Consider the following 26,429-nt stretch of genomic DNA (forward strand, 5'->3'; position numbering starts at 1 on the left):
AGTGAGGATGATTCCAATCGACTGCAACAGGACATAGATAGGCTGGCAGAATGGGCAGACAAGTGGCATATGGAATTTAATACAGAGAGGTGTAGGTGATGCATTTTGGCAGAAGAGATAGGGAGAGGCAATTTGGACTTAATGGCACAGTTCTAAAGAGTGTGCAAGGACAGAGGGATCTGGAGGTTCATGTACATAGATCTTTGAAGGTGGCAGGACATATTGAGAGAGTAGTTAGCAAAGCATATGGGATCTTGGACTTCATAAATAGAGGTATAGAGTACAAAAACCGAGAAGTTCTGCTGAACCTTTAATCTCTGGTTAGGCCACAACTAGAGTATTGTGTCCAGTTCTGGTCACCACACCATAGGAAGGATGTGAAGGTCCTTGAGAGGGTGCAGAGGAGATTTACCAGAATGGTTGTAGGGATGAGGGATTTTAGCTACAAGGTTAGGTTGGAGAAGCTGGGCTTGTTCTTCTTGGAGCAAAGGAGGTTGAGAGGAGATTTGATAGAGGTGTACACGATTATGACTGGTTTGGATAAGGTAGACAGAGAAAGGCTGTTTCCATTAGCTGATGGTACAAGGACTAGGGGACACAGATTTAAGGTTTTAAGGGGAATGTGAGGAAGAACTTTGTTACACAGCGAGTGATAGTGACCTGGAACTCGCTGCCGACGAGGGTTGGTGGAAGCGGAGACGATCAATGATTTCAAAAGGATATTGGATAGGCACTTGAGGGAAATAAACTTGCAGGGCTACAGGGATAGAGCGGGGGAATGGGGCTGACTGGATTGCTCTACAGAGAGCCGACATGGACTCGATGGGCTGAATGGCCTCCTTCTGTGCTGTAGTAACTCTGGCTCTATGAGGAGACTTTGGAGTGTTATGATCTGGATTGCACTGCCTGAAAGTGACGGTGAAAGCAGATTCAATCGTAACTTTCAAAAGGGAATTGGATATATTCTTGAAAGGGGAAATATTACAGGGCTACGGGGGAGTGGGACTAATTGGCTAGCTCTACTAAAGATGGGCTGAATGGCCTCTGTCTGTGCTGCATCATTCTATGATCTGACCATACTTGATCAGTCCATGATAGGACATCTGTGAGCATTTAATTGAAACCAGCATTCCAAAAGGGACCACAGTAGCCCCTGAAGATTAGTAGGTCCACTCTCCGTATTAGCAAGGTCTTTTTTTTAAACACAGTGAGACCTGTAGAATGACATTTCACAAAGAAAAGTAAAGGCCACACAAAATAAGTGAGATTGGATCACTCTTTCAATTCAATAACCATGGTCTGTAACTCAGTCAGCGGGGAGAAAAAACTTTCAGTTTGAACCCAGGTCCCAGAACCTAGAAAGACTTGTAGTTATATAAAGACTTCTATTTCTAAAGCGCTTTTCACGAGCACCGGACGTCCCAAAGCGCCTCACAGCCAATTTTGAACTTTTGAAATAGCACTTTTTGAAATGTGGTCACTGTTGTAATGTAGGAAACGCGGCAGCCAATTTGCGCACAGCAAGCTCCCACAAACAGCAATGTGATAACGACCAGATAATCTGTTTTTTGTTATGTTGATCGAGGGATAAATATTGACCAGGATATCGGGGAAACTCCTCTGCTCTTCTTCAAAATTGTGCCATGGGATCTTTTACATCCACCTGAGAGAGCAAATGGGGCCTCGGTTTAACGTCTCATCCAAAAGACGGCACCTCCGACAGTACAGCACTCCCTCAGCACTGGCATATCAGCCTAGATTTTTGTACTCAAGTCCCTGGGACTTAAACCCACAACCTTCTGACTCAGAGGCGAGTGTGCTGCCCACTGAGCCACAGCTGATGTTCCAAGGACGATTTGAGGTGAGAGGTCCGTGTCTAACCTACTGCACCAATGTTTTATTAAAAATCTTGATATAATACAAATCCCATCATAATTTGGGAGAACTTTGATTGAGAATCTTAAGGAAGCAAAACAACATGGTGATGAGGCAAGACAAGAAACAAAGGGTACTCGTTGAATCACTGCATTTGGTGCCAGTGCGGTTAGGTTTACATGTTCGTTCGCACTGCAGGCAATTCAGGATGAAAGTCAAGTATAAAAGCAGAATAAGGACTTCGCTGCCAAGTTCTTGGTGATTTATCTTTACATTGGATTATAGCCCAGAAACCATTCCCAGGTAACTGTCATCCTTTGAAAATCTTCTCCGCAAGTGTGCCTCTTGTAGGCCACAAGAACATACGAAATAGGAGCAGGGGTAGGCCCTAGGCCCCTCGAACCTGCTCCGCCATTCAATAAGGTCATGGCTGATCATCGACCTCAACTACACTTTCCCGCCCGATCCCTTGATTCCCCTTGACTCCAAAAATTTATCGATCTCAGCCTTGAATATACTCAGAGTCTCAGCATCCACAGCCCTCTGGGGCAGAGAATTCCAAAGATTCACAACTCTCTGAGTGAAGAAATTCCTCCTCATCTCTGTCTTAAATGGCCGATCCCTTATCCTGAGACTGTGCCCCCTAGTTCTAGACTCTCCAGCCAGGGGGAAACAACCTCTCAGCATCTACCCTGTCAATCCCCCTTCAGAATCTTGTATGTTTCAATGAGATCACCTCTCATTCTTCTAAACTCCAGAGAGTACAGGCCCATTCTACACAATCTCTCTTCATAAGACAGCCCTCTCATCCCAGGAATCAATCGAGTGAACCTTCACTGCACCGCCTCCAAGGCAAGTATATCCTTCCTTAGATAAGGAGACCCAAACTGTGCACAGTACTCCAGGTGTGGTCTCGCCAAGGCCCTGTACAATTGTAGCAAGACTTCCTTACTTTTATACTCCAACCCCCTTGCAATAAAGGACAACATACCATTTGCCTTCCTTATCGCTTGCTGTACCTGCATGCTAGCTTTCTGTGTTTCTTGCACCAGGTCACACAAATCTCTTTGAACACCAACATTTAAAAGTTTCTCCCCATTTAAAAAATATTCTGTTAGAGATATTCTGAAGCTCGAGTGCAGTGCGACACACTCGGAGGGAGCGTGGGCCAGGGAATCCGGTGAATTTACCCTGCGATTCAAGGAAAATCTTCTTCACACAAAGAATTTCCCCAGAAGTCACAGAGGCCAGCCATGCTTCAGTGAGCAGCAGTTGAGCCTCTGTATGAGAAGATCGTGGGTCCAAGCCCCATCCCAGAGACCTGAGCATAAAATCTACACTCTGACACTCCCAGTGCAGTGCTGAGGGAGCGCTACACTGTTGGAGTTGCCGTCTTATGGATGAGATGTTAAACCGAAGCCCTGTCTGCCCTCTCAGATGGACATAAATAATCCTATTTTGAAGAAAAGCAGGATGCGTTCTCCCCGGGGTCCCGGGTCAATATTTATCCCTCAACCGACATCAGATTATCTGACCATGATTGCTGTCTGTGGGAGCTTGCTGTGTGCAAATTGATTGTTGCGTTTCCTACTCACAACTGTGACTGCACATCAAAAGTACCTCATTGACTGTAAATGTCCAAGGGTGCTATATAAATGCAAGTTCTTTCTTAACTGAGGGCAACAGCTACATAAATGGGAAGTATGGCCATGATGGGATATGGAGAAATTGGGATTAAAAGGATAAAGCTGCCATGGCAAGTTAAAATGGCGGAGCACCTTTGGCGGGCTGAATCACCCTGCTCTTGTTCCTGAGCCCCTTTTGTCATGATATCGCAAATGTTTTCTTTCCCCATGGCAACTCAGTAGCCAAGTGCATTGTGGGGTCTGGTACCGAACCACATAGGCCGAGAAAGCCCCAGATTAGACCCTGCGTTGAGTTAGTTCATCCCAGCCAGGGCAGTATTGAAGATGGTGCAATCAGCCCCATGGCCTTGGCAATGAGACTTGGGTTCAGATTCTGTGGTCGGTGACCGTACGAGAAGGAACATGGGTGAGGACAGAGATTTTAATGAATGAGAGGTGATCCCATTGAAACGTATAAGATTATGAGGGGGCTCGACAAGGTGGATGCAGAGAGGATGTTTCCACTGATGGGGGAGACTAGAATTAGGGGGCATAATCTTAGAATAAGGGGCCGCCCTTTTAAAACTGAGATGAGAAATTTCTTCTCTCAGAGGATTGTGGATCTGTAGAATTTGCTGCCTCAGAGTTATTGAATAAATTTAAGACAGGGATAGACAGTTTCTTAACCGATAAGGGAATAAGAGGTTATGGGGAGCGGGCAGGGAAGTGGACCTGAGTCCATGATCGGATCAGCCATGATCGTATTAAATGGCGGAGCAGGCTCGAGGGGACGAATGGCCTACTCCTGCTTCTATTTCTTATGTTCTTATGTTCTTATGTTAAGGCTCACAAGTGGAAAATGGCCTCCCTGTATAGATGAGGTACCTAAGGACTTCCAGCACCAGGAAAACCGTACCCCACCCCAACACCTCCGGGCAGAAAAGCTAAGAAAAAATAAATCCTCAAAAGTGTTTTACATGAAGCAAGCATTATGCATAAATAATTGATATAGAAATAATATTCTCCTCTAACCGTTAATTCCTACCAAGCTTCCATTGTCAACAATCCTACATTACAACAGTGACTACACTCGAAAAGTACTTTGAGATGGCCAGTGGTCGTGAAAGGCGCTATATAAATCCAATTCTGTCTTTTCTTTCTTTCAATCCATGGTACCATCAGAACCGACTATTATTTGAATACTTCTTGCCACAACATGGAGGTTATTCTCAGGAAACCCAACATGTTATTTGCTTTTGAAACCTGAAGCTTGTGGAGATCGCAGGCAAGGTTTTTACATACTTTCAACAAGCAGTCTTTAAAATAACCACAGAGATCTCCGCCCTAACCAGGAACGGCAGTGATCGGAACAACGAGTTCAGGTTTACAACTCAGTGTCTTTTATAATCCGACTAAAGTCCATCGGCTCTCCCGATTGGGTTAGATTCCATTAAAGGGTGATTGCAGATGGTGTGGTATCAATGATTCCTGGGATGGGAGAGATTGTCCGATGAGGAAAGGTTGAGTCGACTTGGCCTATATTTTCTAGAGTTTATAAGATTGAGAGGTGATCTCATTGAAACATACAACATTCTTACAGGGCTTGACAGGGTAGATGCAGGGAGGATGTTTCCCCGGGCTGGGGAGTCCAGAACCAGGGGTCACAGTCTCAGAACCAGAGGCAACACGAGGAAACATATTTTTATGTAGTGAGTTGTTATGATCTGGAATACACTGCCTGAAAGGGAGGTGGGAGCAGATTCAATAATACATTTCTAAAGAGAATTGGATATATAGAAGGAAGGAAGGAACAGGACTAGCATGTATACAGCGCCTTTCACGACCACCAGATGTCCCAAAGCGCTTTACAGACAATGAAGTATTTTTGGAGTGTAGCTACTGTTGTAATGTGGGAAACGTGGCAGCCAATGTGCCCACAGCAAGCTCCCACAAACAGTACTGTGTCAATGACCAGATAATATGTTTTTTTTGTTATGTTGATTGAGGGATAAATATTGGTCCCAGGACACTGGGGAGAACTCCCCTGCTCTTTTTTGAAATAGTGCCATGGGATCTTTTACATCCACCTGAGAGAGCAGACAGGGCCTCAGTTTAATGTCTCATCCGAAAGATGGCACCTCCGACAGTGCAGTGCTCCCTTAGCACTACCACTGGAGAGTGTCAGCCCAGATTTATGTGCTCAAGTCCCTGGAGCTGGACTTGAACCCACAATCTTCTGACTCAGAAGTAAGAGGGCTACCCACTGAGTCACAGCTGACACTTGAAGTGAAAAAATTAGCAGGGCTATGGGGAAAGAGCAGGTGGGGAGTGGGATTAATTGGATAGCTCCACCAATAAGCCGGCACAGCCACGATGGGCCGAATGGCCTCCTTTTGTGCTGCACCATTCTATAATTCTATCTTGGAGGCTCATCATCATCATAGGCAGTCCCTCGGAATCGAGCAAGACTTGCTTCCACTCTTAAAATAAGTTCTTAGGTGGCTGAACAGTCCAATATGAGAACCACAGCCTCTGTCACAGGTGGGACAGATAGTCATTGAGGGAAAGAGTGGGTGGGACTGGTTTGCTGCACGCTCTTTCCGCTGCCTGCGCTTGATTTCTGCATGCGCTCGGCAATGAGACTCGAGGTGCTCAGCGCCCTCCCAGATGCACTTCCTCCACTTAGGGCTACAGCAATAGGGAGGGGCAAGGCGATGGAAGGATGAGAATGGTAAACTTGAGGTGTTGCCGGACCCGGGGGGGGGCAATGTAGGCCAGTTGTTGACCCTTGGCCTCCCACGTGGCAGGTACCACTCACCTTGTCCGAGCCGAGCCCCAGTCAGTGCCTCCCTTGCGGTGCCGTAGCCCAATTCGCGGCACACGACGCTGGCGGACAGGAGGTTCCACCGGTCGTCGCAGATGGTTCCCCATTTGCCGTTCTTCAGGACCTCGACCCTCCCTTCGCCAGTCTGCGCTCCGCCCTTCAGCCGCACGAGAGGTTGCTGCGTTAAAGAAAAATAAAGGTTCATTAAACCGCGAAACGTGCATTAAACATCGTCGGTACTTCCTTATATTTTAGTGCAAAATACCTCGTCGTTGAGTGGAAAAGGTGAATCAGCGTTCCTACGTGGAGAGCAATTCACAGCTGGCAGTATATTTCAGGTCTGCCGGCCCTGCCTCACACTCCCTGCCCCACCGCCCCAACCAGCATATCGAGCCCACCCACCCCCACTGCCCCCCCATCCCAGACTGGACTGCATTTGAACCCAGGTTAGCCAGTTCCTTGATTTTAATTTTATGACATTTCCATGAATTATAAAGTACGACAAAATATTTACAGCACAGAAACAGACCATTCAGCCCAACAGATCCATGCCGGTGTTTATAAGAATTGGGAGCAGGAGTAGGCCATACGGCCCCTCGAGCCTGCTCCGCCATTCAATATGATCACGGCTGATCTTTGACCTCAACTACAATTTCCCATATCCTTCATTACCTTAGAGTCCAAAAATCTAGCGATCTCAGCCTTGAATATACTCAATGAGTCAGCATCCACAGCTCTGGGGTAGAGAATTCCAAAGATTCATCACCCTCTGAGTCAAGAAATTTCTCCTCATCTCAGCCCTAAATGGCCGACCCCTTATCCTGAGACTGTGACCCCTGGTTCTAAACTCTCCAGCCAGGGGGAAACATCCTCCCTGCATCTATCCTGTCAATCCTCCCCCCTCAGAGTCTTACATGTTTCAATGTAATCACCTCTCAATCTACGCTATTCTTCACCTCAACCACCCCCTGTGGTAACGAGTTCCACATTCTCACCACTCTCTGGGTAAAGACGTTTCTCCTGAATTCCCTATTAGATATAATGGTAAGTACTGCAGGGAATCGAATACAGCCAGGGTGATCTCCTGGACTAGTTTCGATCGTTTGGATGGGTCGGAGAGAAATTTTCCCAGATTTTTTCTCTCCCTAAATTGGCCTGGGTTTTTATCTGGTTTTTGCCTCTCCCAAAAGATCACATGGCTCCGGTTGGGGTGGAGTGTAGAATGTTTCGGTGTAAGGGGTGTCGCAGTTGTGTGAGGTAGACTGGTTGGGCCGGGTGCTCTTTGCCTTTCCGCCATTGTTCATTGTTGGTAGGTTTATATGTAACCTTCAGGGCTGCTGACCGAGGGCCGTTCAGCTCTTTGTCGGCCGGCGCGGACACGATGGGCCGAAATGGCCTCCTTCTGCGCTGTAAATTTCTATGTTTCTGTGTGAGTGACTATCTTATATTTATGGCCCCTAGTTCTGGTCTCGACCACAAATGGAAACATCTTCTCTATGTCTACCCTATCAAACCTTTCTTAATCTTGAAGACTTCCATCAGGTCGCCCCTCAGTCATATCTTTTCTAGAGGAAGGAGTCCCGGCCTGTTCAGTCTTGCCCACAGGTATAAACTCTGAATGAAAGCGAAGGCAAGAGTTGGGGCTGCGTGTCACTGGGAGAAGATGCTCAGGGCACGAGATGCCCACCCGCAAGGGGCATAGTCTAGCTGAGCATTTTTGCCCGAGACACACAGGCACCCTGTACCCTCTTGAACCACAAACGAGGAGGGCAACAAGTGGAAGGAAATCCCAAGTACTCAGCACTGCAGCTTCCAGCTGGAGAATACATTTATTGGGGGGGCGGACAGTTTCCAAGAAGTGAGAGGAGACAATTGGCCAGAAAAAGAAACTTGTGTTACGTTACTCCGTCCGCTGCGAAATGAACTCCTGCCGAATATTTCACCGAACACCGAAGTGGTTATAACCAAACTCTCCGAGATCATGAAAAGTTCATCTGCCGAGTTCGCTGCTTTAATGTCACACGGATTTTTATATTTTTGATTGAATGTTATTTTTCTCCTTTTTAAAGAAGCAATTTGTGGTTTGTTTTAATTACAGACGGGAAGTCGGCAGTCTGCATCAGGGATCTGTGACTGTCCACCCCCAAGCTCCCCGTGAGGTCCCCGCACGAGAGACCTCTCTCGGCCCTCGGGCTCCAGTGGAAATGACCCGAGGGCCCTCTTGCCCTGGGCCGGCTCACTTTATTCTTTTTCCAAGGGTTTTGTGAACTTCCACCTGCTGCTCCAGCTGCAGAAGCAGGTAGAAAGGTTCACTGGGCGAGCGGTCTACGGGGGCTGGGCATCTCACCCGAAACAGGGGAGGCAACAGGAACCACCGTCAGGCGGTGAACACGGAATCAGCGGATACACGGTCTGAAATTCAGCAAAGTGAAAAAAAAAGAGGACGAAAAGGAAGGAAGGAGAGAGAAGCAGAAAGAGAAAGAGAGAGAAAGAGCGAGAAAGAAAAAAAAGAAGAGAGAGAGAGAAATAGAAAGCAAGAAAGAGAGGGAGAAAGAGAGAGAGAGAGAATGAGAAAGAGAGAAAGAAAGAAGAGGGAAAGAAAGAAAAAAGAAAGAGAAAGAGAGAAAGAGATAAAGACCTTATATTTATATAGTGCCTTTCATGAGCTCAGTACGTGTTGTCACTCATGTAATGTAGAGGCTTTTTCCCCAAAGGGCGGTGGTTTTATGAAAATTATTTCCAGCGCAATGCAGTTGCAGTTGAATTGTTGAAGAATGAGGAACTGGATAGAGATCTGGTTGGGAGTGAGATTTATGGTTTTAGGCATGCTCAATAACTAGGGCCCTGAAATTCAGTGTGGGGCCACGGTGTGAGTGCGAGGCAAACATAGAAACATAGAAAATAGTTACAGGAGTAGGCCATTCGGCTCTTTGAGCCTGCACCACCATTCAATAAGATCATGGCTGATCATTCATCTCAGTACCCCTTTCCTGCGTTCTCTCCATACCCCTTGATCCCTTTAGCCGTAAGGGCCACATCTAACTCCCTTTTGAATATATCCAACGAACTGGCATCAACAACTCTCTGCGGTAGAGAATTCCACAGGTTAACAACTCTCTGAGTGAAGAAGTTTCTCCTCATCTCAGTCCTAAATGGCTTACCCCTTATCCTAAGACTGTGTCCCCTGGTTCTGGACTTCTCCAACATCGGGAACATTCTTCCTGCATCTAACCTGTCCAGTCCTGTCAGAATTTTATATGTTTCTATGAGATCCTCTCTCATCCTTCTAACCTCCAGCGAATAAAGGCCCAGTCAATCCAGTCTCTCCTCATATGTCAGTCCAGCCATCCCGGGAATCAGTCTGGTGAACTTTTGCTGCACTCCCTCAATAGCAAGAACGTCCTTTCTCAGATTAGGAGACCAAATCTGAACACAATATTCCAGGTGAGGCCTCACCAAGGCCCTTTAGAAACATAGAAACATAGAAACATAGAAAATAGATGCAGGAGTAGGCCATTCGGCCCTTCTAGCCTGCACCGCCATTCAATGAGTTCATGGCTGAACATTCAACTTCAGTACCCCATTCCTGCTTTCTCGCCATACCCCTTGATCCCCCTAGTAGTAAGGACCTCATCTAACTCCTTTTTGAATATATTTAGTGAATTGGCCTCAACAACTTTCTGTGGTAGAGAATTCCACAGGTTCACCACTCTCTGGGTGAAGAAGTTCCTCCGCATCTCGGTCCTAAATGGCTTACCCCTTATCCTTAGACTGTGACCTCTGGTTCTGGACTTCCCCAACATTGGGAACATTCTTCCTGCATCTAACCTGTCTAACCCCGTCAGAATTTTAAATGTTTCTATGAGGTCCCCTCTCATTCTTCTGAACTCCAGTGAATACAAGCCCAGTTGATCCAGTCTTTCTTGATAGGTCAGTCCCGCCATCCCGGGAATCAGTCTGGTGAACCTTCGCTGCACTCCCTCAATAGCAAGAATGTCCTTCCTCAGGTTAGGAGACCAAAACTGTACACAATACTCCAGGTGTGGCCTCACCAATGCCCTGTACAACTGTAGCAACACCTCCCTACCCCTGTACTCAAATCCCCTTGCTATGAAGGCCAACATGCCATTTGCTTTCTTAACCGCCTGCTGTACCTGCATGCCAACTTTCAATGACTGATGTACCATGACACCCAGGTCTCGTTGCAACTCCCCTTTTCCTAATCTGTCGCCATTCAGATAAAATTCTGCCTTTGTGTTTTTTCCCCCTAAGTGGATAACCTCATATTTATCCACATTATACTGCATCTGCCATGCGTTTGCCCACTTTCCTAATCTGTCCAAATCACCCTGCAGCCTCTTAGCATCCTCCTCTCAGCTCACACCACCACCCAGTTTAGTGTCATCTACAAACTTGGAGATATTACACTCACTTCCTTCATCTAAATCATTAATGTATATTATAAAGAGCTGGAGTCCCAGCACTGAGCCCTGCGGCACCCCACTAGTCACTGCCTGCCATTCTGAAAAGGACCCGTTTATCCTGACTCTCTGCTTCCTGTCCACAATCAGTTCTCTATCTACGTCAGTACATTACCCCCAATACTATGTGCTTTAATTTTGCACACAAATCTCTTGTGTGGGACCTTGTCAAAAGCCTTTTGAAAGTCCAAATACACCACATCCACTGGTTCTCCCTTGTCCACTCTACTAGTTACATCCTCAAAAAATTCCAGAAGATTTGTCAAGCATGATTTCCCTTTCATAAATCCATGTTGACTGTCACTGCTTTCCAAATGCGCTGCTATTTCATCTTTAATAATTGATTCCAACATTTTCCCCACTACTGATGTCAGGCTAACCGGTCTATAGTTACAAAAGTGGTGTTACATTAGCTACCCGCCAGTCCATAGGAACTGATCCAGAGTCGCTAGAATGTTGGAAAATGATCACCGATGCATCCACTATTTCTAGGGCCACTTCCTTAAGTACTCTGGGATGTCGACTATCAGGTCCCGGGAATTTATCGGCCTTCAATCCCATCAATTTCCCTAACACAATTTCCCACCTAATAAAGATATCCTTCAGTTCCTCCTTCTCACTAGACCCTCGGTCCCCTAGTACATCCGGAAGGTTATTTGTGTCCTCCTTCCTGAAGACAGAACCAAAGTATTTGTTCAACTGGTCCGCCATTTCTTTGTTCCCCATTGTAAATTCACCAGAATCTGACTGGAAGGGACATTAATCTTTTTCTCTTCACATATCTATAGAAGCTTTTGCAGTCAGTTTTTATGTTTCCGGCAAGCTTCCTCTCATACTCTATTTTCCCCCTTCTAATTAAACCCTCTGTCCTCCTCTGCTGAATTCTAAATTTCTCCCAGTCCTCAGGTTTGCTGCTTTTTCTGGCCAATTTATTTGCCTCTTCCTTGGATGTAACACTATCCTTAATTTCCCATGTTAGCCACGGTTGAGCCACCTTCCCCGTTTTATTTTTACTTCAGACAGCGATGTACAATTGTTGAAGTTCATCCATGTGATCTTTAAATGTCTGCTATTGCCTATCCACCGTCAACCCTTTAAGTATCATTTGCAAGTCTATTCTAGCCAATTCACGTCTCATACCATCGAAGTTACCTTTCCTTAAGTTCAGGACCCTAGTCTCTGAATTAACTGTGTCACTCTCCATCTTAATAAAGAATTCTACCATATTATGGTCATTCTGCCCCAAGGGACCTCGCACAACAAGATTGCTAATTAGTCCTTTCTCATTACACATCAACAAGTCGAGGATGGCCAGCCCTCTAATTGGTTCCTCGACATATTGGTCCAGAAAACTATCCCTAATACACTCCAGGAAATCCTCCTCCACCGTATTGCTACCAGTTTGGTTAGCCCAATCTATATGTAGATTAAAGTCGCCCATGATAACTGCTGTACCTTTATTGCATGCATCCTTAATTTCTTGTTCGATGCTGTCCCCAACCTCACTACTACTGTTTGGTGGTCTGTACACAACTCTCACTAGCGTTTTCTGCCCTTTGCTATTCTGCAGCTCTACCATACAGATTCCACATCATCCAAGCTAATGTCCTTCCTTACTATTGCGTTAATTTCCTCTTTAACCAGCAACGCTACCCCACCTCCTTTTCCTTTCTGTCTAGCCTTCCTGAATGTTGAATATCCCTGGATGTTGAGTTCCCAGCCTTGGTCACCCTGGAGTCATGTCTGCGTGATGCCAATTATATCATATTCATTAATTGTTGCCTGCGCAGTTAATTCATCCACCTTATTATGAATATTCCTCGCATTGAGGCACAGAGCCTTCAGGCTTGTCTTTTTAACACACTTTGCCCTTTTTGATTTTTGCCTTGGGTTTCTCTGCCCTCCACTTTTACTTTTCTTCTTTCAATCTTTTGCTTCTGTCCCCATTCTACTTCCCTCTATCTCCCTGCATAGGTTCCCATCTGCCTGCCATATTAGTTTAACCCCTCCCCAACAGCCCTAGCAAACGTTCCCCCTCGGACATTGGTTCTGGTCCTGCCCAGGTGCAGACCATCCGGTTTGTACTCGTCCCACCTCTCCCAGAACCAGTTCCAATGTCCCAGGAATTTGAATCCCTCCCTTCTGTACCACTCCTCAAGCCACGTATTCATCTGAGCTATCCTGCGATTCCTACTCTGACTAGCATGTGGAACTGCTCGCAATCCTGAGATTACTACCTTTGAGGTCCTATTTTTTAATTTAACTCCTGGCTTCCTAAATTCAGCTTGTAGGACCTCATCCCGTTTTTTACCTATATCGTTGGTATCTATATGCACCACGACAACTGGCTGTTCACCCTCCCCCTTCAAAATGTCCTGCAACCGCTCCAAGACATCCTTGCCCCTTGCACCAAGGAGGCAACATACCATCCTGGAATTGCGATTGTGGCCGCAGAAACGTCTCCCCTTACAATAGAATCCCCTGCCATTATAGCTCTCCCACTCCTTTTCCTGCCCTCCTGTGCAGCAGAGCTACCCACGGTGCCATGGACTTGGCTGCTGCTGCCCCCCAACAATACCGAAAGTGGTATATCTGTTTTGGAGGAGATAACCAACAGCAACCCAGAGAAACTGGAGTTAACGTCAGATCACTTCCCCACAGGGCAGTGGCCCTTAAAGTTGTTATATATGTAAACTTGTATTTACTCTGTATAGCCACCAGAGGGCTCATCCCTTGGAGTTCCAAGGGATCCCATAATCCCTTGGGAGCACAGGTATTTAAGGAGGTCTCACAAGTTGGAGAGGCACTCTGGCAATAAAAGACTAAGGTCACACTTTACTTTGAGCTCACAGTGTTCAGTCTGACTCTTTCTCCATACATAACAAAAGGGACAGGCCGGGTTAGCAGCTAAACATTGCAACTGTGCTTCAGGAACAGTTGGTGCTGCAATACATGTGACAGAGTCCCCTTAATACAGACAGGTGGTCTATATTAGAAGATCAGATCAAGCAGCGCGAAGAGATCCCCAAAATATAAAGGCCGCTGTAATGTATTTGCTTCACAGGCTCTGTGCTTAAGCATTTATAGCAACACATTGCTATTCAGAACGAGTTGGTTTATTAGCAAAAGGTTTAACAATCACACTACACGTTACCAGTTCATCCACCAGGCTCACAACCACCTGCCTCATCGTGAATCCCCCTGAACCCAACTGGCTAGGGTTTTATTGAGTCTTGCGAACATCACATGACTGGCTCGGCCACTCCCGACTCAACAGCTCTACAACTATTTTAGTAGAAACTTAAACAAGTGCCCCTTTTGGCACTAGAACCCACAAATTAACAATTTAAAACTGTAACGAAAATCAAATTAAAATTTGGTTGCCGGGGGTGATGATGCACTCCAGTCCCTCCGGCGCCCACCTCTCGCGGAAGGCCGCGAGCGTACCGGCGGACACCGCGTGCTCCATCTCCAGGGACACCTTGGCTCGGATGTAACTGCGGAAGAGAGGCAGGCAGTCAGGCTGAACGACCCCCTCGACCGCCTGCTGCCTGGACCGGTTGATGGCCACCTTGGCAATCCAGCTCTACAACTATTTTGTTGTGAACAAAATAAAACATTAAATCTAGTGCCCCCTTATTAATGGTGGGGGGGGGGGCAGCGGGGGGAAACTCCAAACACTTTTCAGGTGCCCTTTTTTTTTGTTTTGTGTTTTTTTTAGGGCACCGAGAGGCAAATTATACAAGTGCCCCCTGACTGGGGTGGGTGGAGGGGGGAAGCCTACTGTACCTGCTATTCCCAGGCAGTCTGTCTTCCAAGTACTAACCAGGCCTGATTCTGCTTCGACTTCCAAGATCAAATGCGATCAGACATTTTCAGACGAGTGTGGCCATAGGTACACAGCTCTACAAATCTGTGAACATCCTCACAGGTGCATACATTACAGCCACCGCCCCCACAATCCTCCCTCTCCCACATGAGCAATGCCACAGGAGATCAGTCACCAGATCCCAAGCGTCCGGCTGCGTGATTTCGAACCTTACCTCGGCTCGGTATGCCTTCCTGAACCGGTTGCTGCTGGCCTGCGTGAAGGCGGGCCCCGCCACACAGCTGATGACCGCGTGCATGCCGTCCTCGCAGGGGTGCAGCATCTTGCCGGCGGAGGCCTGCACCGTGCATTCGCTCAGGTGCGGCTCGTTGCCGCCGCACGACACCTTGTGGATCCAGAAGCTCTTCTTCCTGGCGGCCGAGTACAGCCTTCCGTACACACAACACAGAAAATCGGGAATGACCAACACAGCCTGCACATACCGCAACCCACACCGTCTCCCCCCGCTCAACCCGTGACACCCACCTATATATTATCAATAACAACTTGCATTTATATAGCGCCTTTAACGTAGTGAAACATCCCAATGTAGTGAAATATCTCAGGGTACGGGGTGGGAAATTTAGGATCGAGATGAGGAGAAATCTTTTCACTCAGAGGGTGGTGAACCTGTGGAATTCTCTACCACAGAAGGCTGAGGAGGCCAAGTCACTGAATATATTTAAGAGGGAGATTGATAGATTTCTAGAAACAAAGGACATCAAGGGGTATGGGGAAAAAGCGGGAATATGGTGTTGAGATAGAGGATCAGCCATGATCATATTGAATGGCAGTGCAGGCTCGAAGGGCCGAATGGCCTACTACTGCTCCTATTTTCTATGTTTCTATGTTTCTAAGGCGCTTCACAGGAGTATTACTAGATAAAAATTTGATATCGAGCCGCATAAGTAGAATTTAGCGCTGGTGACCAAAAGCTTGGTCAAAGAGGTAGGGTTTAAGGAGCTTCCTGAAGGAGGACAGAGAGGTTTAGGCAGGGAGTTCCAGAGCTTGGAGCCCAGGCAGCAGTCGGGCTGAATGACCCCCTCGACCGCCTGCCGCCTGGACCAGTTGATGGCCACCTTGGCAACACAGCTCGACAACTCTTTTGTTGTAACAAAATTAAACAGTTAAATCAAGTGCCCCCTGATCTGGGGGACACTACGAACACTTTTCAAGTGCCCTTTTTTTTGTGTCTTTTTTTTTGGTGATTTTTTGTTGTTTTTTTTGGGGGGTTTTTTGGGCACTAAAAAACACAAATTATACAAGTGCCCTCTGGCTAAAAGGGAGGGGACACTAAAACCCGGCAATAAAACAAATTGAACTTTAAAACATATGAAATCAAATTAAAATTTGGTTGCCGGGGGTGATGATGCACTCCAGTCCCTCTGGAGCCCACCTCTCGCGGAAGTCCGCGAGCGTACCGGTGGACACCGCGTGCTCCATCTCCAGGGACACCCTGGCTCGGATGTAACCGCGGAAGAGAGGCAGGCAGTCAGACTGAACGACCCCCTCGACCGCCCGCTGCCTGGACTGGCTGATGGCACCCTTGGCAACACAGCTCTACAAATCTGTGAGCATCCTCACAAGTGCATACATTATAGCCAAATACATTAAACAAGGATGAGAATTTTGAAATCAAGGCATTGCTTAACCGGGAGCCAATGTAGGTCAGCGAGTACAGGGGTTGATGGGTGAGCAGGACTTGGTGCGAGTTAAGACACAGGTTTTGGATCACCTCTCGTTTACGTAGGGTAGAATGTGGGAGGTCGGACAGGAGTGCATCAGGCAAATGGCACTAACCATTTACTGCACCCCCTTTTTGTTTATTCATTCACGGGATGGGAGCTTCACTGGAAAGGCTAGAATTTATTGCCCATCCCCAATTGCTTTTGAGTGTCTCACTGGGCCATTAAGAGTCAACCACATTGCTGTGGGTCTGGAGTCACATATAGGCCAGAATGGTAAGGACGGCAGATTACCTTCCCTAAAGGACATGAGTGAACCAGTTGTTTTTTTTTTACAACAATTGGGTAGTTTCATGGTCACCATTACTGTTACTACCTTTTAAGTTCCAGATTTATTTAATTAATTGCATTTAAATTCCCTAGCTGCCATGGTGGGATTTGAACCCATGTCCCCAGATCATTAGTGCAGGCCCCTGGATTACTAGTCCAGTAACATAACCACTGTGCTACTGTACTTACTGTGCCCACTCACAGCCCACCCCCCCATCACACACACACACACCCTCCCCCACACACGCACACGCCTGCCCCACACACGCACACGCCCTCCCCCACACACGCACACGCCCTCCCCCACACACACACCCTCCCCTCCCCCACACATACACCCTCCCCCACACACACACCCTCCCCTCTCCCGCACACACACCCTCCCCCACACACACCCCCTCCCCCCCACACACACACCCCACACAAACGCACACGCCATCCCACACACACGCACACGCACTCCCCCACACACGCACACACCCTCCCTCCCTCACATACGCACACTCATCCCCCCCCACACACACACACATCCCCCCTACACACACAACCCACCCACCCCAAACACACACCCTCCTCTCCACACACACACCCTCCCCCCCCCCACACACACACACACACACCCACACACACCTCCCTCCCCACACACACACCCTCCCCCACACACACCTCCCTCCCCCACACACACCTCCCTCCCCCACACACACACACACACACCCTCCCCCCACCTCCACACACACATACACACACACACCCACACACACAGTCTCCCCCCACACATGCACACATACCCTCCCCCCCTCACACACACACACACCCTCCCCACACACACCCTCGCCCCCCCCACACACACACACCCTCCCCCACAGACACACACCCTCCCCCCCCATCCCACACACACCCTTCCCCACATACACCTCCCCCCCCCCACACACACATACACACACCCTCCTCCCCCACCCCCCCACACATACACACCCTCCCCCCCACACACACTCCCCCACACCCTCCCCCACACAAACACAGACCCTCCCCCACACACATCCTTCCCCCCCCCCCCCCGCCCCCACACACACAAACATGCTCCCCACCCCCCTCACACACACACACACACACTCCCCCACACACACACACACACTCCCCCACTCGGGCAGGTGACGCTAACCAATTGTCGTCACCATAGGATCCAATTACAACGCTGCTGCATAAACCGTATTAAGTGCGCCACCTATTTCGGGCAGCTGTACGTCGCTCTTTTTCTTCAGTCACATTCACAGCATCTATAACAGGGACACACTCCAGCTCCCACTCGACAGAGCAAGTTATTATTTAAATGGAGAAAGACAGCGGGACCTGGGGATCCTAGTGCATGAAACACAAAAGGATAGTATGCAGGTACAGCAAGTGATCAGGAAGACCAGTGGAATCTTGATTTTTATTGCAAAGGGGATGGAGTATAAAAGCAGGGAAGTCTTACTACAGCTATACAGGGTATTGGTGAGGCCACACCTGGAATACTGCGTGCAGTTTTGGTTTCCATATTTATGAAAGAATATACCTGCTTTGGAGGCAGTTCAGAGAAGATTCACTAGGTTAGTTCCAGAGATGAGAGGATTGACTTATGAGGAAAGGTTGAGTAGGTTGGGCCTCTACTCATTGGAATTCAGAAGAATGAGAGGTGATCTTATCGAAACGTATAAGATTATGAGGGGGCTTGACAAGGTGGATACAGAGAGGATGTTTCCACTGATGGGAGAGACGAGAACTAGAGGGCATGATCTTAGAATAAGGGACCGCCCATTTACAACTGAGATGAGGAGAAATTTCTTCTCTCAGAGGGTTGTAAATCTGTGGAATTCGCTGCCTCAGAGAGCTGTAGAAGCTGGGTCATTGAATAAATTTAGGACAGAGATAGACAGTTTCTTAACCGATAAGGGAATAAGGGGATATGGGGAGCGGTCAGAGAAGTGGACCTGAGTCCATGATCAGATCAGCCATGATCTTATTAAATGGCGGAGCAGGCTCGAGGGGTCGTATGGCCTACTCCTGTTCCTATTTCTTATGTTCTTATGACATTAACGCGGTACTAACTTTTCTGTTATGGGTGACAAAGATGAGAGTGAACCTGGCCCATTTAACTCGTCCTCCTGCAGACACCTTCCATCCAGCTCCTCCCCTCTTCATCCCCCTCCCCGTTACAGTCTGACTTCCTCTCGATAGGGTTGCCAACCCTCCAGGATTGGCCTGGAGTCTTCAGGAATTGAAGATTAATTTCCTGGACGCGACTGCAAGCAAGACCAGGAGAGAAAAATGAAAAGAGCACTAAAAAAAATTGTATGTTGTGGTTTTTTTTTAAAAACACTTTTGTTTATTAGTTATCAAGAAAATATTGGAGTTGGGAGGGGGAAAGGCTGTTTGATGGTCAAGAATCATCCAATTGGATAATGAAGTGTCTGTTCTCTTTCCATTTGGAAGATGGTCCGTTGCCGTGAGGACAGATGTGTCGGGCAACCAATGGCGGGAGTGTGGGGGTGGGGCGTCATGTGATGAAACCTCTAGGAATAGATTCAACCAGAGTTGGCAACCCTAAACACCGCCCAGCTGGAATAGCCCAGCACGCAAACGTTATCAAGGCTCGCAGGTGAAGAATAGCCTCCTGTGGGCGATGGCAGAGTGCCAGCAGAGCTTGCTCAATGATAACTGGAACAGCAGTGGCAAACAGGGAACAGGCCTCACAAATATTGTTCCCAATTAAGGCAATTAGTCGGTTAAATAGGTCGCATTATAAACGTCACCACCAGGCAATAAACTCTGATCTTTCTCTCCAAACTTCTGGATCTGAACTGATGCAAACCATCTGTTGACTCATGAGTTACATAGAAGGCCTTTGGCTTGGCTGTCGAAAATACTAAATTAATTTGCTGCGTGAGAGGTCGTGGAGAGGGCTTTACAGCCAGCTGCAGTTCCAGGGAAAAACGTTTGCCGTGTCACTGAAAGAAAAAGTAAGGTGTTACCTGGCTTTGGGGTTCTTCATCTTTTGATCCCACTGCTTCCTGTAAGAGAGGAATTCGAACGATTAATATGATACCAGGGAGCATTGATGCAAAGTACTAGAGTTAGACACACAATGAGTTGGGGTGGGGGGGAGTGGGGGGGGTGTACGACATCCTATTCTAACAAAAGAAAGTAAGATTTGGATTTATATAGTGCCTTTTATGACCACCGGACGTCTCAAAGCTCCTTACAGCCAATGAAGTACTTTTTGGAGTGTAGTCACTGTTGTAATGTGGGAAACGCGGCAATTTGCGCACAGCAAGCTCCCACAAACATCAATATGATAATGGGCAGATAATCTGTTTTTAGTGATGTAGATTGAGGGATAAATATTGGCCCAAGACACGGGGGATAACTCCCCTGCTCTTCTTCGAAATAGCACCATGGGATTTTTTTAACGTCCACCTGAGAGAGCAGACAGGGCCTCGGTTTAACGTCTCACCCGAAAGATGGCACCTCCGACAGTGCAGCGCTCCCTCAGGAGAATTAGAGGAGCGCAGACATCTCGGGGAGGGGGGTGCGGGGGGGGGGGGGGTGTTGCGGAGGAAATTACAGAGATAGGGAGGGCGAGGCCATGAAGGGATTTGAAACTAAGAATGAGAACACATAAATAAACTACTACTGTTGAGTAAGTGAAACATAGAAACATAAAAGATAGGTGCAGGAGTAGGCCATTCGGCCCTTCGAGCCTGCACCACCATTCAATAACATCATGGCTGATCATTCACCTCAGTACCCCTTTCCTGCTTTCTTTCCATACCCATTGATCCCTTTAGCCGTAAGGGCCACATCTAACTCCCTCTTGAATATATCTAACGAACTGGCATCAACAACTCTCTGCGGTAGGGAATTCCACAGGTTAACAACTTTCTGAGTGAAGAAGTTTCTCCTCATCTCGGTCCCACATGGCTTACCCCTTATCCTTAGACTGTGACCCCTGGTTCTGGACTTCCCCAACATCGGGAACATTCTTCCTGCCTCTAACCTGTCCAGTCCGTCAAAATTTTATATGTTTCTATGAGATCGACTCTCATTCTTCTAAACTCCAGTAAATACAGGCCCAGTCGATCCAGTCTCTCCTCATATGTCAGTCCTGCCATCCCGGGAACCAGTCTGGTGAACCTTTGCTGCACTCCCTCAATAGCAAAAACGTCCTTCCTCAGATTAGGAGACCAAAACTGAACACAATACTCCAGGTGAGGCCTCACCAAGGCAGTGTACAGCTGCAGTAAGACCTCCCTGCTCTATACTCAAATCCACTAGCTATGAAGGCCAACATACCATTTACCTTCTTCACCGCCTGCTGTACCTGCATGCCAACCTTCAACGACTGGTGTACCATGACACCCAGGTCTCATTGCACCTCCCCTTTTCCTAATCTTCCGCCATTCAGATAAATGCAATACATTGCACCCAATACCATGTGCTTTAATTTTGCACACTGGGTGGCGGTGTGAGCTGTGAGGAGGATGCTAAGAGGCTGCAGGGTGACTTGGACAGGTTAGGTGAGTGGGCAAATGCATGGCAGATGCAGTATAATGTGGATAAATGTGAGGTTATCCACTTTAGTGTCATCTGCAAACTTGGAGATATTACTCTCAATTCCTTGATCTAAATCATTGATGTATATTGTAAAGAGCTGGGGTCCCAAACTGAGCCCTGCAGCACCCCACTAGTCACTGCCTGCCATTCTGAAAGGGACTCATTTATCCCGACTCTCTGCTTCCTGTCTGCCAACCAGTTCTCTATCCACGTCAATACATTACACCCAATACCATGTGCTTTAATTTTGCACACCAATCTTTTGTGTGGGTTCTTGTCAAAAGCCTTTTGAAAGTCCAAATATACCACATCCACTGGTTCTCCCTTGTCCACTCTACTAGTTACATCCTCAAAAAAATTCTAGAAGATTTGTCAAGCATCATTTCCCTTTCATAAATCCATGCTGACTTGGACTGATCCTGTCACTGCTTTCCAAATGCGCTGCTAGTTCATCTTTAATAATTGATTCCAACATTTTCCCCACTACTGATGTCAGGCTAACTGGTCTATAATTCCCTGTTTTCTCTCTCCCTCCCTTTTTAAAAAGCGGTGTTACATTAGCTACCCTCCTGTCCATAGGAACTGATCCGAAGTCGATAGACTGTTGGAAAATGATCACCAATGCATCCACTATTTCTAGGCCACTTCCTTAAGTACTCTGGGATGCAGTCTAACAGGCCCTCGGGATTTATCGGCCTTCAATCCCATCAATTTCCCTAACAACATTTCCTGACTAATAAGGATTTCCTTCAGTTCCTCCTTCTCGCGAGACCCTCAGACCCCTAGTATTTCCGGAACGTTATTTGTGTCTTCCTTCGTGAAGACAGAACCAAAATATTTGTTCAATTGGTCTGCCATTTCTTTGTTCCCCATTATAAATTCACCTGATTCTGACTGCAAGCGACCTACGTTTGTCTTCACTAATCTTTTTCTCTTCACATATCTATAGAAGCTTTTGCAGTCAGTTTTTAAATGACAGAGCCAATATCTCGCTGTGGTGCTGTAAGCAAAACAACACCCTGACATTCAGTTGGCACATCGAAGGTCTGTCTGACTTTAATAATGTAATCTCCAACTCTCAAAAAGTTGTAAGCTGTTGCCGAAAATATGTATTTATTTATGACATATTGCAGCTCTATCAAATTTTTGTTCTTTTTTTGTTAGAATAAAAAAACTCAAAAAAGAAAAGAAAAAGGAAACAGGATATTTTCACCGCTGGGACACGGGTTTAACTCTCGCCCGACCTGGCAAGATGCAAATTGGATGAATAATACAACAAAAAATTGCATTTATATAGTGCCTTTAACATATTAAAACACCCCAAGGTGCTTCACAGGAGTGTTATCAGAAACAAAATTTGCTAACACAGGAATATACGAAATAGGAGAAGGAGTCGGCCATTTGGCCCCTCGAGCCTGCTCCGCCATTCAGTAAGATCATGGCTGATCTGATCATGGACTCAGCTCCACTTCCCTCCCTGCTCCCCATAACCCTTTACTCCCTTATCGCTCAAAAATCTGCATCCCCGCCTTAAATATATTCAATGACCCAGCCTCCACAGCTCTCTGGGGCAGAGAATTCCCCACATTTACAATTCCCAGAGAGAATAAATTTCTCCTCATCTCAGTTTTAAATGGGTGGCCCCCTATTCTGAGACTATGTACCCTAGTGGAACTATCCTCTCTGCATCCACCTTGTCGAGCCCTCTCATTATCTTATATGTTTCGATAAGATCACCTCTCATTCTTCTGAACTCCAATGTGTATAGGCCAAACCTACTCAACCTTTCCTCATAAGTCAACCCCCTTATCTCCGGAATCAACCTCGTGAACCTTATCTGAACAGCCTCCAATGCAATATATCCTTCCTTAAATACGGAGACCAAAACTGTTCGCAATACTCCAGGTGTGGCCTCACCAATACCCTGTACAGTTGTTGCAGGACTTATCTGCTTTTATACTCCATCCCCCTTGCAATAAAGGCCAACATTCCATTTGCCTTCCTGATTACTTGCTGTACCTGCATACTAAGTTTTTGTGTTTCATGCACAAGGACTGCAACACTTTGTGAAATTTTTCTCCATTTAAATTATAATTTGCTTTTCTATTATTTCTGCCAAAGTCGATAACCTCACATTTTCCCACATTTCCCATCTGCCAAATTTTTGCCCACTCACTTAGCCTGATTGAAATTGAAATGAAGGAGACATTCGGACAGGTGACCAAAAGCTTAGTCAAAGTGGTAGGTTTTAAGGAGCGTATTACAGGAGAAGAGAGAGGTGGAGAGGTTTTTAGGGAGCGAGTTCCAGAGCTTGGGGCCTGCACGACTGAAGACACGGCCACCGATGATGGAGCGAAGGATATCAGGGGCGCACAAGAGGCCAGAATCACTGGAGCGCAGATATCTTGGGGGCCTGGAGGATATTACAGAGATAGGAAGGGGCGAGGGCTATGGAGGGATTTGCTTAACCGGGAGCCAATGTAGGTCAGCGAGCACAGGGGGTGAGGGTGAACGGGACCCGGTGCGAGTTAGGACACGGAGCAGTGAGCACAATGGAGTGATGGGTGAGCGGGACTCGGTGCAAGTTAGGACACGGGCTGCCGAGTTTTGGAGGAGCTCAAGTTGAGTCCCTTTATAAATGTTCCCTTCTTTCATTACGAGTCATTGTTTCATATCAGTTTGAGTATGCAACAACGAGACAATCCCTTGACTAATAGTATCTGATAAGGAATCAATTGAGCAATGTGTTAGATCTCGGCAGGCATCAGTGAGAGAGAGTTTGTAAGTAGAGTTTGAGCCAGAAAGTTGTTTCAATATAGTTGGCCTGTTTCCATTCAATCTTGGATTATAATCAAAACCTTAAAAAGTTCCAACTAAGAACATTATTTGGCTATTGAAAACATCTTGTGCAAAATGAGTTTAGGGCTATTTCATAGGAATATAAGAACAGGAGGAGGTCATTCAGCCCCTCGAGCCTGTTCCGTCATTGAATGAGATTATGGCTGATCTGTATTTTAACTCCATCTACCCACCTTGGTTCCGTATCCCTGAATGCCCTCGCCCAGTAAAAATCTATCAATCTTACTTTTTGACATTTTCAATTGACTCCCAGCTTCAACAGCTTTTTGGGGGAGAGAGTTCCAGATTCCCTCTCCCCTTTGTGTGAAGAAACACTTCCTGACATCACCCCTGAACTGCCTGGCTCTAATTTTAGGGTTACATCCCCTTGTTCTGGACTCCCCCCCCGCCCCTTTCTTTTAAAAGGATCAAGGGGAATGGAGAGAAAGCAGGAAAGGGGTACTGAGGGAATGATCAGCCATGATCTTATTGAATGGTGATGCAGGCTCGAAGAGCCGAATGGCCTACTCCTGCACCCATTTTCTATGTTTCCCTCCCTCCCCCAGAGGAAATAGAAAGAAATAAAGACTTGAATTTATATAGCGCCTTTCACCGCTACCGGACGTCACAAAGCGCTTTACAGCCAATGAAGTACTTTTGGAGTGTAGTCACCATTGTAATGTGGGAAACGCAGCAGCCAATTTGCGCACAGCAAGCTCCCACAAACATCAATGTGATAATGATCAGATAATCTGTATTTTTGTTATGTTGATTGAGGGATATATTTGGCCCAGGACACTGGGGATAACTCCCCCGTCCTTCTTCGAAATAGTGCTGTGGGATCTTTTACGTCCACCTGAGCGAGCAGACGGGGCCTCAGTTTAACGTCTCATCAGAAAGACGGCACCTTCGACAGTGCAGCACTCTTTCAGCCATCCCCCCGCGCCGGACCATGCAGATGCTTTCTGGGAATGTTAGAGGCTTACAGGCAGGTCTTGATTTACTGCCCTGCTGTCAGCTACTGGAAACGTAGGAGCAGGACTTGACCATTCAGCCCCTCGAACCTGTTCCACCATTCAATTCGATCGTGGCTGATCTCTACAGATACAGATAAAGACAGCATTGGGTCCATATGTGATGCTCCCCACAGTCGAATTGCCCACCGACACTCGCTGGGAAGATACCCAAGGCATGTTGGTCCCCATGGAATCATATCCTAGAGAGAGTCAGCACCTCCGAGAGAGGCGAGGGTATCATGGGATATGGAGCCAAGGCGGGTAAATGGAGTTGAGGTACAGATTAGGCCTGATATTAAATGGTGGAACAGGTTCGAGGTGTTGAATGGCCTCCTTCTGTTTCCTAAGAGGAGGAAATTCAGTGGGGGGGTGGGGGTGGTAAGGAATACGTCACTGAAGTGCAGCGCACTGTCCACCCCCGCCCCCACCCCCTCCCCCGGCAAACACAATGGGCTGGATTTTCCGGTGCCGTCCGCCTCTGTTTTCGCCCTGGAGGGGCAGCAATGGTGGTGTGTGAGCTCTTCCGGGCGGGCTTCCAGTGCCCCGCCGGGGTTTTCGGGGCCGGTTTTGGCGGGGCGCAGAGCATTACCGCCCGGGAGAGGCGAGTCAGTGTACAGCGCCCCTGGTTGCATGCGACATCGGCTCGACTTTTGACTCCCGCCCAACCCATAGCGCTCCGTAGCGCCCCCTGCTGGGACGGCCTGTGAAAGCGGGTGGTCTGAGCTGTAGCGGCCGCAGTGAGGTAAGTAATATCTACCTCAGGTAAGTGTGATTGGTTTTATTTAATTTTTTTTATTGCGCTTGATGTTGTGAAGGCGTGGGCTGTGTATTGGGAATGTTTTTGGTGGAGTTTTCTTCAGTTTTTTTTCTCCCCAGGCCTCTCTTACAACGCTCCGAGGCCGGCTCTTCAGCTCGGGATTTTCCCATGCTCAACCGGCTTAGCGCCCTGAGAGAGATGTGCAACGCCTCCCTTAGCGCTCCGCAACACACTCAGGGCCCAGCTGCCCAATTTTGCTGACTGAGGCGCAAACTGTTCCCGGGCGCAAACTTTACCGCCCCACCGACATTACCGCCCCGAAATCAGCAAAGCCAAAAATCCAGCCCAGTATTGAATGAGTCCACGCAGCAATATTACATAACATGGATATAGCTACATGATGCCATCTGTGTTCACTTAACGGGGAAACTGAAGCCTCCAATCTGTCATTATTAATTCAGACTTCAATGCCGGAATGTGGCCAGCTAGTCACGAACGAGCCAAGTGGGATATTTACTTAGCGAGTGAGTGCTTATA

The 26,429-nt window shown here is 47.3% G+C and overlaps 1 protein-coding gene across 3 annotated transcripts in view; it reads right to left on the minus strand.

Moving 5' to 3' along the window:
- Positions 1–26,429, minus strand: part of loxl4 (lysyl oxidase-like 4) — a 169,099-nt gene that overhangs the window by 62,673 nt on the left and 79,997 nt on the right. For all 3 annotated transcript variants that reach the window (XM_070876459.1, XM_070876457.1, XM_070876460.1), the window contains exons 5-7: positions 19,700–19,738; positions 14,849–15,062; positions 6,319–6,502 (exon numbers count right to left, since the gene is read on the minus strand). In XM_070876459.1, the coding sequence (XP_070732560.1) occupies positions 6,319–6,502; positions 14,849–15,062; positions 19,700–19,738 (437 nt within the window). The remainder of the gene's footprint in view (positions 1–6,318; positions 6,503–14,848; positions 15,063–19,699; positions 19,739–26,429) is intronic.

This window comes from Pristiophorus japonicus, chromosome 3, assembly GCF_044704955.1.
Source record: "Pristiophorus japonicus isolate sPriJap1 chromosome 3, sPriJap1.hap1, whole genome shotgun sequence".
Classification (NCBI taxonomy): domain Eukaryota; kingdom Metazoa; phylum Chordata; class Chondrichthyes; family Pristiophoridae; genus Pristiophorus; species Pristiophorus japonicus.